Genomic DNA, 13,188 nt, shown 5'->3' with positions numbered 1-13,188 from the left:
GTCAGATCTGTTACTATCCCCATTTTACAGGTGAGGAAGTCTAGGCTTAGAGCAGTTATGTGACTTACCCAAAGTGACACAGCACGGAAGGAAGGAATGGGAGTTCAAGCTCAAGGCAGATGGATTTCAGAACCTACACTCTCAACGTGCAAGTCATACTACTTTCCCTGGAACTGCAGGAAAACCAATTTTAGGACAAATTTTGCAACAAAGATTGGAGCAGCCAATACGTTTGCGATAAAGAACAAAGCACGGTCAAAAAGTGGTGAGTTTCCTGTTACGGGTGGTATTCAATCAGAGACTAGACATCCACTTACTGGGGATGGGGGAAGGGGTCCTCCAGTGACTTAGAACAGTGGTTCTGAAAGTGTAGGCAGATAAGCAGCATCAGCTTCATCTGGGAATCCATTAAAATGCAAATTCTCAGGCCTCACCCCAGACCCAGTGAATCAGAAGCTCTGGGGGTGGGACCCAGCAGTCTGTAGTTTATTGAGCTCTCCAGGTGACTCTGATGCATGTTAATATTGGAGAAGCAGAGGCCTAGACTGACCCCTGGGGTTCTTTTCAGCCTGGATTCTGTGATTCTTCACTGTAAACAGGAAATGTGATGCCTGGAGCCCTGGGAAGGCCCTGGCTCCCTGCTCCTGCTTTTCCGCCCAATTGGGCAGGCTTTTTGGAATAGCATATTTCAGTTCTGCAAAGCAGATGCAGGAAGGCTTTGCAGCCTTCCTATATTTAAAGAGCTCATCTCTGCAGTGGTTCTGAGAATACTCTTAACCCACTTCCATCGCAGCCTGTCTGCATCGGTCCCTTTAATGGCATAAGACTTTATTGTCTCCTATGGATGGGAACCCTCTTCACACAAACTGGGATCTCAGCTCCTTCTCCCTCCTCTTTTTCCCTCTGTCTTCCTTAACCCCCATTCAGCATAGCACCAAAGGATTTGGAGTGGAAGCTGCCACTCTCCCCGACCTCACCCCATTTCATTATCTCCCATCTGTAAGATCTCCATGGGGACTCACTCATGGCTTCATTACCTGGAGTCTCCCAGCAGAGCCAGCGGTGCCTGTCCCCTGGGGCCCAGTCTCCAGCCACAGACCCTCTCTGGCATTCACCAGCTTGCTTCAGGAGCAAGCTTGGACTCCCCATCCAAGAAGAACTGATCAGGACTCCCTGGACCAATCCCTCAAGAGCATCCCATAGCCAGGGTCTTCCCAGCTCTGAATACATGCAAATCACATTTCAATCAAAACACTGCAAATGTAGGGAAGAACCAGAACCTCATGGGCTTTGGGTGTGTGATAAATAACGGGCCAGGAGGTGTCTGGGAGCTTTGGGCATACAGGAGCATGCTAGGAAGAGCACCCCTTTTGCTCCCTAGCATGGCAGGTAACCATCACAGGCTGCCGGAGACATCCATTCCATTGCTGGGTATGTGAGAAATGGGCAAATACCCACATATTGAGCTGCAGGGGGTACTGGTTACATGGCTGGCACAAGGCAGAGGGCAGATAAGAAGCAGATAGCTTCACAGTTCAGGGTCCGAGGGTGGAGACACAGCCTCCATCCCTGGGGAATCTTTTTCTCCTTGACATTTATTAAGTACCAGGTCCTGTGCAAAGAGCTTTATATACTTTACTTCCTTTCATCCTCACAACAGCCCTGTGAAGACCCTAGAAGTTTCAACCATATGAAATTTTTATATGTCAAAACCAGCTGAATATGGTTTAACCCAATATTAATAGTTCTCCCTCATTGATGAGGAAATGGAGGCTCAGAGGTGAAGTGACTCGCCCAAGGTCTCACAGCTAGCACCTTAGACTCCCACTCAAGCTCAGACCCACCACATCTCATCAAACCCGAGACATACCATCATGTTTAAAGGTGCCAAGAAAGAAAAAATTCTGCACGTAAACTCGAACCTGATGTGAGATCCAGACTGATTTCAGAAATGTGACAATGTCGGGGGAAGAGTTGCTCTTAGAATCAGTGAGATATACTAACTGACTCATAGAACTGCTCTATGAGAGAAAGCCCTAGACAAACCCACAAACATAGCTATAATCGAGGTCAGTGAGCATTAGTGAAGAAACTGCAAAGGTCAAAGGAAACAAGGAGAGGAACATGGGAATGCAAGCTCTGTGGGGAGCAGAAAGCCTGGCTGGAGCCTAGGCAGTGTGGACTCCGGAGGTAACTGGAAATAAACCAAAGTGAGGTGACCGTAGAGAGCTCTGGGGCACAGCACCTTTGAAATGTGGCTGAAGGGAAATAAAGCAAAACCAGAATGACCTGCTGCCCTCAATCCAGTCTTCTCTGATCTCCCAATCACACTCAATTAGGGTTTGGTTTCTGGAGCACAAAGAGAATCTAAGAAAACAGGGACTTCAGAGGGAAACACAGGTGCTAATAAGCATAGGCCAGTGAGGCATCTGGAGCACAAAATTTAAGGAGGCGCTCACTACCATGGTCAGTCACGCAAGAGCATGGCCACCATTCAAGAGCCTCCTTAAATCCTGCTTCCTGGCAGCCACATTCCTCTGATCCCAGTCCCACCCAGGTTGTTGGTGTTAGACTCCTCTCCTCCAACAGAAACAAGAAGAAATACTGATCTTGGAATGGAACAGAATTTAAGCTTTTTTGAAACGGTATCCCATCTGTCTGACTCCATGAAGCAAGCAGTCTCATCCCATTTTACAGATGGGGAAACTGAGACCCTCGAAAGTAACATGATCCCTCCTATCGTGCTTGTTCCACATCTGTCACTTCTGCAGAGACTCTAAGCAGGACATTTTCCCCTACTTCCAGAACAGGTCAGTCCCCGGCAGCCACCATCATCCCAGTTTCCCTGTATCCCCCGGAAGAAGGAAGATGGTGCAGGAGAAGAGTAAGCATGGATTTGCCTTTGCTCTGGTAGAGGTGGCATGGGGAAGGGGAATGGGCAGCTCTTGCACCCAGGTCCCTGCATCCCACCCACAGTGTCCATGGGACAGCAACACATGTTCCAGGGCCCAGGGTCAGTGGACCTTACCCTCTGATGGCCCACCAGTCTCAGCTCACAGCAAGGCAGGCTCTATTTAGAAGGTCAAAATGTGACTCTTGCTTAAAAATAAAATGACCATACAACCTATCTGCCTAGAAAGTATGCTGGAGGGGAGATGGAGTGGAGAAGGAAGGGAGGACAAGAGCAAATTCGCTGACCCCCTTTTCCGGCCAGGCCATCAGCTGAAGAGCATGGAGGGAGACACAAATGCAGAGTCCTGGGGTTTCCTCAAGGCTCTGATGATGTCTTTGAGGACAGCCTAGGGGCTGCCAGGGTGAACTGTAGGCTGGAGTTCCCAGAGAACAGAGGGATTCCTATGGGTGGACTGGCCACACCCAAAGGAGTGTCCTACCTTTATTTTGGACTCGGATTAAAGAATTAAGCAGAGTCCAGAAGCCCAGACAAGGTGGGGTGTAAGGATGTGCGTCACAAGTGCAGGAGGGGTAGGAAAGACCAGACATCCCTTTCCTCTCGGGAAAGCTTATCTGCCACTTGGTCCATCTGTAAGGACAGTTTGATGCTGAAAACCGCTTACTGGTAGGTGTCAGTGTCACAGAGCCCATGCAATCATCCCCATAGAAAGCCTAACAGCCCAGGACTCTGAGGCCACACTCAGCACCCAGAAGCAAGGGGGTGGGGTGCTGCACTCAGCACCCATAAGTATCAGTGCCTCCTGTCTTCCAATTGCACAGACTACACAGTAAAAACGCAGGATCTGGGGTCTGGCTGGTGAGAGTTCTTATCCTGCATTCACCACTTACTGGCCAAGTGATCTTGGGCAAGTGACTTTACTAAGCTTAGTTTCCTCGTCTGCAAAATGAGGACAATGTCTCCAGGCAGGGCTGGTGAAGGCTAAACCAGATGGTGAAGAAAAAAAATATTGCAACAGCTACTGGTCTCAAGCACTTACTAGTCACACTACTAGTCATTCATTGAAAAGCACGGTGCTTGGCAGCTAGTAAGTGCTCAGTAAACCAGGGCCATTATATTTCGGTTGTGTGTTGTTCCAGACCCAGGTGGGGTCCCAGGCAGGAGGTGAGGCCACCTCAGCACAGGCACACTGCCCCCTGGTGCTCACGCAGGGGAATCGGCGCCTGCAAGAAGAGCTATTCCAGCCAACAAGCCCAAGGCTGGTCTGCGTCTGCACCAGGCCCACCCTTGGCCCGTCTGTCCATCAAAGCACCTTGGCAAGGACACGCCAGGGCCTGCTGGGTGCTGGCCCCAGAGGAAGGGCCCTGCTGCTGGACTTTCAGTTCTCTCTGCTGCCAGGCAGGGCCTGGGGAGCCCCTTGGTTCCCTCTAGAAGGTCCTGAGCAAGAAAGGCGGGGGCTGGGGGGGGGCGCAGATGGGGGGAAGAAGGGGGTGGGGACGTGCAGGCTGAAGCAGTGTGGGGCTAAGGCAGGGGCAGGTGACTGTAACAGCCTGGAGGAAGCCTGGCCTCCGCAGATCAGAAACGGTCCCAGTGGTGGAGCACAGCCAGGTGCTGTCCTGCATGGACATCCCAAGCAGCCCTAAGCCCTGAGCCTCCCCTGCATATGACCTTGCACCCCCCACCCCTAAGGATGCAGTCGTCCTAGAATCCACAGGGCATCTGTGCCTCCTCCCCCGACCCCCACCGAGCGGGCTCTGTTTCCTGGGGACAGGACAGGGGCCCTGTGGGAACGAGGGGGCTTAGGGACCTTCACAGGCCCCACAAAGGAAGCAGCCAAGCAGCCTTGCCTTTGGAAGGGTAGGAATGAAGAGCCGCTCCTCAAAGCCCGAAAGAATGCAGCGGGCTGGACTTCTGAAGTCAGCTATCATGCCAGCGGCAGGGGGACCCGAGTGACCTTGGAAGGGCCTAGTCGGGACGCTGTGCTGGCTCACCCCGCATCAGCCACCTCTAAAAACCCCGGATCATCCTGACGTCAAAAGACGGTATAGCGCAGTGTGAGGCAGGCATCAAGAAGAAATTATAAACTCCAGCTCGAGAAGGAGGGAAGCCCGGCTGACAGGAGCAGCTGGGCTGGAAAGTGGAGGCAGAAATTCCTCAAGTTAATGCTTTCTAAGGCCCCTCGGGCCACTCCCAGGTCCTGTCTGAAGCTATTTACTTCCAGGGGGGAAAACCCTATTGATCTTCATTCAGTGCCTGTCTGCTCCAACACGGCCGCGATGTTTCAGCGCATCACCAGTCACTGCGAGAAATTTCTCATTGTTTTACACACAGCGGCTCCCAAACTCAGGAGATGAACATTCAGGACCATTTGGGTGAACTGATGGCAGGGGATGCAGACAGGGCTGACTTGGGGAGGGGACCTCACGCCCCTGGGACTGACTGCAGTGTCTGCTGGGCTTCCCCGCCCCCAGTCCAGGCTCAGAGTCTCCAAACTCTGTTTTGCTCCCAGTGTAGATGCTCGGCGAGTCTGCCCGATCCGCCCACCTTGCATCCCGCCACATACACCTGCTTTATGTCTCTGCAGTCATTTGGCTCTGAACCTCCCCCCGGCTGGCTAGAGATCACCACCATCCGCTCGAGCTCCCCCAGCTAACGCCATCACTGTCTGGTTCCCTTCTCAAATGCTAGGCTGGCCCTCGATTCTACATGTATGTAAAACAAGCAAAGATCTAGACATGAAACCTGTCAAGGCATTGACAGTCCCCACCAGCCCGCACTAAAAGGAACCCTAAAATCACAGAATATCCCAAGCATCATGGCCAACTCAATAGTTTACAGATGAGGAAACTGAGGCTCCAGGTTGGTGGGAGAGCGTGACTTGATCAAGATGGCTCAGGAAATTGGTGGAAGGCGGAACAGAAAACCCAGGCCTCCTGGTTCCCAGCCCAAGGTCCCGCCACGTCAGTGTCTAGGTCGAGTAGCCAAGAAATCCAGGTCCCCACATGAGGCCACAGAAGCACTGGAAGGACCCATGCATTAAGCTGCTTTCCGTGAGTTAAGACTAGGATCCATCTGAACAATAATAACGATGATGATAATAATAATAAAATGCTGAACAATATGCCTTGAAAACCTTCAACAAGCAACACTTGATAACAACACACAGAATACATCTTCCACATATTCATATAAAATAATCAATGATCATTTTTTCCTGCAGACTACAATCCAATTACTCTCTCTCCCTCACTCTCTCCCTCACTCTCCTTTGTTACTTGCAAACCATCCAAGCAATCAATGCCTTGACCTCTCCCTCTGATAGACACAATTACAAAAAGACAGAGCAATGCAATTCATCTATTCAAGACGGATTGTTTGAACACTCTGTCACACTGCTGAGCTATCCATCTCCTTGTCTAAGAGGAAATTTCAGCCCCCAAAAAAGGCACAAAGAGAGGGGGCGGGTACGCTGCTCCCCAGTCCAGAGAGCCCCTTGCACACCTGCAGGAAAACCCTCTCCTGGGCTGGTGCTAGGCGACGCCTGCCTACTGGAGAAGGATTCAGCTCCCAACACAGCCAGCTCAGGCACCCGTCTTGGGAACCAGAACCATCCAGCACACCCAAATTCCAGGGCCTCAATTCCTGTGGCCAGAGCCCTGAGATCTCAGGGCTGGAGAGAGAGGGAGAGGACAGGAGAGGCCATTGGGCCCAGCCAAGGTGCTGTGTTTGGGTTGCAACATGCGATTCTCTGTGTGTTTGTCTCACAACGCACCATGTCCACTCTAGCCCTTGGCTCCTGCTGAGACTCCAGCCTGGGCTCAGAAGGAGGCAAGTTCAGCTCCCCAGGGAGCTCCAGAGGCACCCAGGGATCTCAGAGCCTACCCATCCTCCATCCAAGCTGGCAGAGCTCCGGCGGTCACGTTTGGCATTGGCACAGCACCCCAGTCCTCGGGCTGGGAATCAAATGGGGCAGGGCTCTTGGATATAAATGGCTTGGGCCGACACGCTAATTAATCCTGGGGCTTAATACGAAAAAGATTAGAAGAGAGGAGGGCTTTGCCGTCCTTAATTGCATTATTACACGCTGAACCCAAGAAAGGGCGGGCAGGCTTGGGGCTTCCCCTCAGGGCAGTGAGGAGTCCCCCGGTGAAAGTCAATTTCACGGTAAGAGGGAGCGGGTGAGGATACATCATCTTGCCCCTCCTCAGCGCATCCTTCCCTGGCTTCCCTCACCTGCTCCTGTCTTCCTGGGCCCCATAGACCACCACCCCCTGACGCTGGGCTTTGAGAGTGCCCCTCCCACCCCTGCAGGGGAAGGAACATGGGAGAGGGAACTGCAATGCGTGGGATGGATGCATAGCACCTTCTGGGTCCCCCTCTCTTCTCCCAAGGGCACCCTAATCAATCAGGCCCCTACACACACACACAAACAAACCAGAGGGAATAAAGGAAGTCCTGGCCCACTACTAAGGGGCTGCCTGCTCCTGGAATGGTGACCAAACCAGGCGCTGGGGCAGGCAAAGGTGCAAAGATTGAAACAACATTTTTGGCTTGCCTGGAGCAGTCTGGGCTGCAAAGGGTTAAGCCTGGTCGTGAGGGTTGTCCCCAGAGTCGGGTGCCTGGATTCCTCTGCCTCAAATGTCTGTCTGCCCGGGGTCCTGGGCAGGAACAGGAAGACCCCAGCGTGGGCAGAGCTGAGGAAGGTGTTCTACCCTCGTCCAGATGTCCAGTTCAAGAGGACCTGGAATCCAGGGGAGACCAGCGAGAAGAGAGAAGGAATTTCTGATTGCCTCCTCGGGAAACCTCAAGTACGGAAGCCAAGCTCGATATTGGTTGCCTGCACCCCGTCACGCCGCGGGCAGCCCAAAGTCCGCGCCTGGATTATAGCCACAGGGAAGGAAGGCGGCCCTGTCTCGGCGGAGCCAGATGCTGGTGGGGGCGCCTCGCGAACCCAGGCGGCCCAGGTCTCCCGCCTGGCGGCGGACGCAGGGCCTGCGTGGCCGAGGCTCCCGCCTGGCCAGGCCGGGCCCAACCCTGGCGGTCTCGGGCCTGGGACACGCGCCACCCCACCCCTCCCCCGCCACGACTCTCCCTACCCGCACAGCCCTGAGCGCTGCCTACGGGATGCCTGGGGCGGTCACAACAAAGTTAAAGCCCCGAGTAAGAGTCTCTGGCGAGAAGAGACGCGGAGACGCGAGAGCCTCAGAGCCGCGCGCAGACCCGCCAGCCGCCGCCAGCTGCTGAGGGATTTCGGCTAACTTTAAAAACCACTGGCATCCCTCTCCCCGCCTTCCCTGCTTGCGCCGGTCAGGCTCTGCGCTGCCCCAGGCGGGGAAGAGGCCTCGGCCGCGATGGATGGCTGGAGCGACCGTGGGAGGGGGCGACCCTCCCCTGCCCCGCGCCGCGGGGCTGAACGGGGGCCACCGAGGCCGAGGGCGGCCACCGGGAGAGGAGACCGGCCGTCCTCGTCTGGCGAAGCCGGACCCTGCTTCCCCGCCGCGGCCGCTGGAGCCCTGCCCCAGGTTGGGGCGAGGAGCCCGCGGGAAGCGGGGAGGCAAGAGAAGTTGGCGCCTTTCCCAGGGTTCCCGCTTCGCGGAGGAGCCAGATCCCAGAACTCGGTCTGCGGCCGGTCCTGCTGGCAGTCGCGGGCAAATGCGCCCGAGACTCAGGCTGGGACCCAAACGCTTCGCTACACTCCGCCAGGTCTGGCGGTCCAGGAGCGCGCCAAGGGCCCCTCGCCCGCCGCAGCCCGGCTGCCTTCTCCCCAATAAGTAAGGCCCGTGACCCCGGCTTGGGAACTTTGTCCTCACCGGGTCGAGCTTCTGGTGGTCACCCGGCCCCGGCAGCCCGCTGAGACATTGGGAAATCTCTTGGGATCGCGTTCAGTGGCCCCCCGTTCCCGCCCCCGCCCGGGCGCACGGAGACCCTCGGCTCCGGGGAGCTCTTACCGATCCGGATGACGTGGGGCATCCCGCGCGAGTCTGGGATCCAGAAGGCGCACACGAGGAGCCCGGCCCAGTATTCCCAAACCAGACTCCCGAGGCGCCGCCAGGGAGCGGTCATCGTTGGGCGCCGCCGAGCGTGCCCGGGGCGCGGCCGTGGCGGGCTCCCTGGGGCGGCAGCTCTAGGCGCGGGCGCGCAGCAGCCCCCGAGGCGCCGCCTGGCCCAGCTGCCCGGCTCCCGAGCGCCGCTGCGAGTGGGGGGCGCCCCGCGGCGCCGCGCACATCTTACTGGGGGGCCGCCCCGCCGGCGCCCGCCCCGCCCGGCTGCCGCCCACGGGCCTCCCGCGAGCGAGGCTCCTGGGCTCCGCCCGGGCTCCTCTCGGACTCAGCTGCGGCTCGCGTCGGCTCGGCTCCCGCGCGGGCTCCCACCTGCCCCGGCTGCCGGGCGCTGCCGGGCGGGCTGCACGCGCGTCTCCGGCCGCTCCTCCTCCAGCCGCGGCGGATGCTATCGCCCGGGCTCGCACAAAGCCCCGGAGTGGAGTTGCACGCGCGCACACACTCCCTCCCAGCCCCCTCCCCCGCGCCCTGCCTCCCGCCTCCCGCGCCGCCCGCGCTCCCTCCGCGCACTCCCCCGCGCACACACACTTCACACTCACACCCGCCGAGGCGTACACTCGCGAGCTCACACCTGCGCAGAGGGCGGGGAAGTGGGCCCGGGACCCGGTTTAGGGGGACGCCCAGAGAACGAGGACTCTCCTCGCTTCTCAGACGTCCCCATCCGCCCTGCGGCCCCCGGTCCCCTTCAACTGCGAGGGCACGGAGGCTGGGAGCCGGGCGTGGAGCACGAGAGCTGGCACCGCGAGCTGGGAGACGGCGGCAGCCTAGCGGCCCAACCAGCTGGAGGAGACGCACCCGCCGGGAGCAGAGGGACCCGGAGCCCGCCGTCGGCTGAGTCTCGCCTTCCAGCTCCCACGCGCCGGCGCTGGCTGGACGGCAGCAGCCGGAGACTGACCCAGGAGCCGGTTTCCGTTCCTAACTCCCATCCCTCTTGGAAGCAGAGTTAGAGTTGGGCCCGGGACTCAGGGGAGGCGGAATTCCGAGAGAATCGTCCAGCGCTGGACTAGGGGAGCTGCAGGAGCTGGTGGGGGTGGGAGAGCCCAGGCCAGACCCTCTGCTGTGGAAAGCCGGACTTGACCGTGCACCGCCACTGCAGGGGCTTCGGAGGAAGATGGCTTAAATCCTTAGATACAGAGGGGCGGCTGAGATGCACCCTGGTACTTCGCATCTCTTCTCCAACTCTGCAGGAGGAAGGGCCCCCTTCCCCATTTCTCCTGAGAATGAATAAAGAGAAACTAGCTTTCCGTGGGGGTGGAGCAGGACCCGAGGGGGAGCAAGCTAGAAAGGGTTAAAAAAAAACAAACACCCTTGTTTATTAGCAATAATAAATTTTTTTCAAGTGGCGTTGGGTGTCGAGGGAAGAGAAGAGCTGTGGAGCGAGTCTGGAGCAGGAGGCTGCGAAATACGCAGTTAGGCGAGTTTAATGACCTTTTTGACAGAGACAAAGCGGTGCCGATACAGTAGATAAATAAACGAATCTGTCACCGGGCAGCGGCTAGGCTGTGTGTGAATTTATTTTTCTCATTTAAATAATTTGATCTATTCCATCATTCCAATCTCTCCCATTTGCCAGCTGTCTGGTAACAGCATGGCCCCCAACATCTGAAAAACAAATCTTTAATTTTCTTACAAATAGACTATGAGTCGGGCTCTATCTAGCTTGTTAATTTCCCGGTCTTTTCTTTCCCTCCCTGTCCAGGCATAGGAAGCATTGTGTGGGGACGTGAGTATTTCAGCATGGCCAATCCTGATGATTGGGGGAGGGGGGAGGGAAGTACTCTCTCCCTCTTGAAATGGAGGCAGCCCTGGAAGGAGCGAGAAGGGAGATTCCCAAGGATTTCCTCTCCAGAAGGGGAAGAGGTGTGCAGGTCTTGAGGACATCCTCAAAGATCTGCCAGCAAATGAAGGTTACCTTTTTTTTTTTTTGTCAGACTTTGGGCCTTCCTCACCCTCCAGCAGGAGTGGCTGGTTTCCCAAGCAGCCACTGAAAAATGCGGCCCACGGGACCAGAGGGAAGGACATGCAGACCAGAGCCAGAGAAGCAGCAGCTGCCACCTCTCGATAGAGACTTACGGGCCCCAGTGGGCACCGGTGAGGAGGAGGTGCAAGAGAAGGGAGCAGAAGGCCCCACCCTCTAGGGTAAAGCTGAAGGCGCCTCTTCAAGAGTGGTCACCCCATCCCCAGCACTTATCAGCTTCCACAGCTGGTTTAGTTGTTCCAAGGAACCAGAAAGTCCTGGCTGAGATCACTAAAGAAGGAAATTCCAGTGCCCTGCGAGGGAAATGGAAAAGGCAATGGCAGGATCTGAACTCAAGGCAATGGATGTAAGGCTAAAAAGGCATCACCAACAGTGCCCAAGAAGAAAGAAGAAAAAAGCAAGAAGGCAAGAGAACCAAAAACCTTTGCAAGCTGCTTGGTACCTATCTTCCTAGGGTGTTTTTGGTGAAATTGCAGCTGGGCCCTGAAATGGCTAGGGGCTGGGGGAGGAGGGGTGAGCCTGGATGCTAGGTCTGTATTGGTTATCCTGCAGGCAGCCTCTTGCCACGAGAGGGGTAGGTAACAAGTGACCTGGCTGGAAAACCGAAGAGGGGAACTTGTAGAGGCGTGACTCCAGGGAATGGGTAGGTATGTGCCCTGGACCAGAACTCTGGGAAAGGCCAGTGGTGAGAGAGGGATGAAGGGTGAGGAGCAGGAGGAGAAGCAGTAGCTTTCAAGAAAGAGATTGGCCCTGGAGAGGCACATGGGGGAAGGCAGAGGGGCAATCTGAGGACCCCAGGGCTCGAGCATGTGGCCCTGCAGCCCCCTCAGCACCCCCAGGGGAGCAGCATCCACCAGGCCTTGCTTCCCCCCACATTCCAGAGTGGGCGGGAGTCAGCAAGCGCTGCGGACTGAGGCTCTCCTCTGCTGCCACGTTGGCTGCATTGGGAAAAGCCTCCAGCTGCAGAGGCTGTGGGGCTCAGTCCCTGGGCCTGGAAATCCAGCTGGAACTGTGGGTCAGAGGGAAGCCAGCTGCCCCCAGAGGGGCACCAGGCCTATTCTGGACCTAGCTGCAAGCCATTTTGTTACGCAGAGGTCTCCCCAGACTGACAGCAGCCAGCTCCCTCCCAGTCAGGGGAGGGTGGGATGCACTACAACAAAAACAACAGCAATGATAATAATGACTGCTAGTATTTATTACATGTTCTCTGTGTTCCAGATGATGTACCACTCAGCGACCCTTCTGTGCATCACTTCATCTAACCATCTCCCAGCCCTCTGTGATAGGATCTGGATGATTTTTGCATTTTACTATTGAAGACTCTAAGCCTTAGAGAATTCAGGGGGTCCAAAGTCACTCAGCTAGTGTGTGACCCTTCTCCTCCCCCTCCCTCGTTCCTTCCCTTTCTCCCTCTTTTCCTTCCTTCCTTTCTCCTCACTCCTCCCTCCCTCCCTCCCTCCCTCCCTCCCTCTAATTTTATTGGCCATCACTGCCAGGCTTTGTGGGTGGGGAGCCAGGACCCCCATGCGGGCCCATCTGTATCCTAAGCTTGCAGACCTGACCCTCGTCCTGTCCCGCCTGGACTGAACAGGGGACAGGCTGTAGCACAGGACCTTCATCACCGCCTGTGCAGACCTACTGGGCTTCTGGCCGCTTATAGAAAGGCTGAGAGTGGTCTAGGATTTGAATCCTTCAGTAGAGCAAACCGGGGAGCCCCACTGTCCCCAGCTCGCAGCGGGTGGAACCTGCAGCCCCTCTCTCTGCCGCCGTGCACCTCTCCCAGCTGCCTTGCCACCAGCAGGCACCAAGGCTGGCACGATCTCAAGCGGCATCTCCGGGGATTGGGAGCCACCAATCCTGGCTTCTTGAATTGTTGGTAAACAAGTCTATCCCACCAGCCAGGCCTCCGCGCCTCGCTCCCCCACGAGGCAGGCAGAGCGGATTTATGAGGCCTCCCAACCTCATTCAGACTAATGCAGCTTTTCATTCCAAAATAAAAAGGGCCGCTGTCTGAAAGGACAAGTGCTCCTGCATTTCATTAACATCCCTGAAAACGGCTGAGCTGGCCCAAGTCGCTGCCAGCAAGATTCATGTCTCCCACCGGCTCACAGGTGGGGATGGGGGAGGAGGAAACCCTAAGCTGCAGGGTCCCTCCCGAGCGCCTCCCCTGCTTCCACCCAGCGGCGGGAGGGCTCCCCCAGTGATGGCCAAGTGGGCCCATTTGGAAGAGTCCCCTGTGT

At 56.4% G+C, this 13,188-nt stretch overlaps 1 protein-coding gene across 5 annotated transcripts in view; it reads right to left on the bottom strand.

Annotated features, from left to right (window-relative positions):
* Nucleotides 1–10,449, bottom strand: part of GRIK3 (glutamate ionotropic receptor kainate type subunit 3) — a 246,912-nt gene extending 236,463 nt beyond the window's left edge. For 4 of the 5 annotated variants that reach the window (XM_043877978.1, XM_043877980.1, XM_043877977.1 and 1 more), the window contains exon 1: nt 8,860–8,976. In XM_043877978.1, the coding sequence (XP_043733913.1) occupies nt 8,860–8,974 (115 nt within the window). In that variant the 5' untranslated portion in view covers nt 8,975–8,976. Of the gene's footprint in view, nt 1–8,859; nt 8,977–9,541 lie in introns of those variants that run through there. The other variant, XM_043877979.1, reaches the window with a different exon arrangement.
* Between the last annotated feature and the right edge of the window lie 2,739 nt (nt 10,450–13,188).

The sequence above is a fragment of the Cervus elaphus genome, chromosome 20 (genome assembly GCF_910594005.1).
Source record: "Cervus elaphus chromosome 20, mCerEla1.1, whole genome shotgun sequence".
Taxonomy (NCBI): domain Eukaryota; kingdom Metazoa; phylum Chordata; class Mammalia; order Artiodactyla; family Cervidae; genus Cervus; species Cervus elaphus.
The sequence above is the reverse complement of the archived record's forward strand: the minus strand, read 5'-3'. Positions and strand labels throughout refer to the sequence as shown.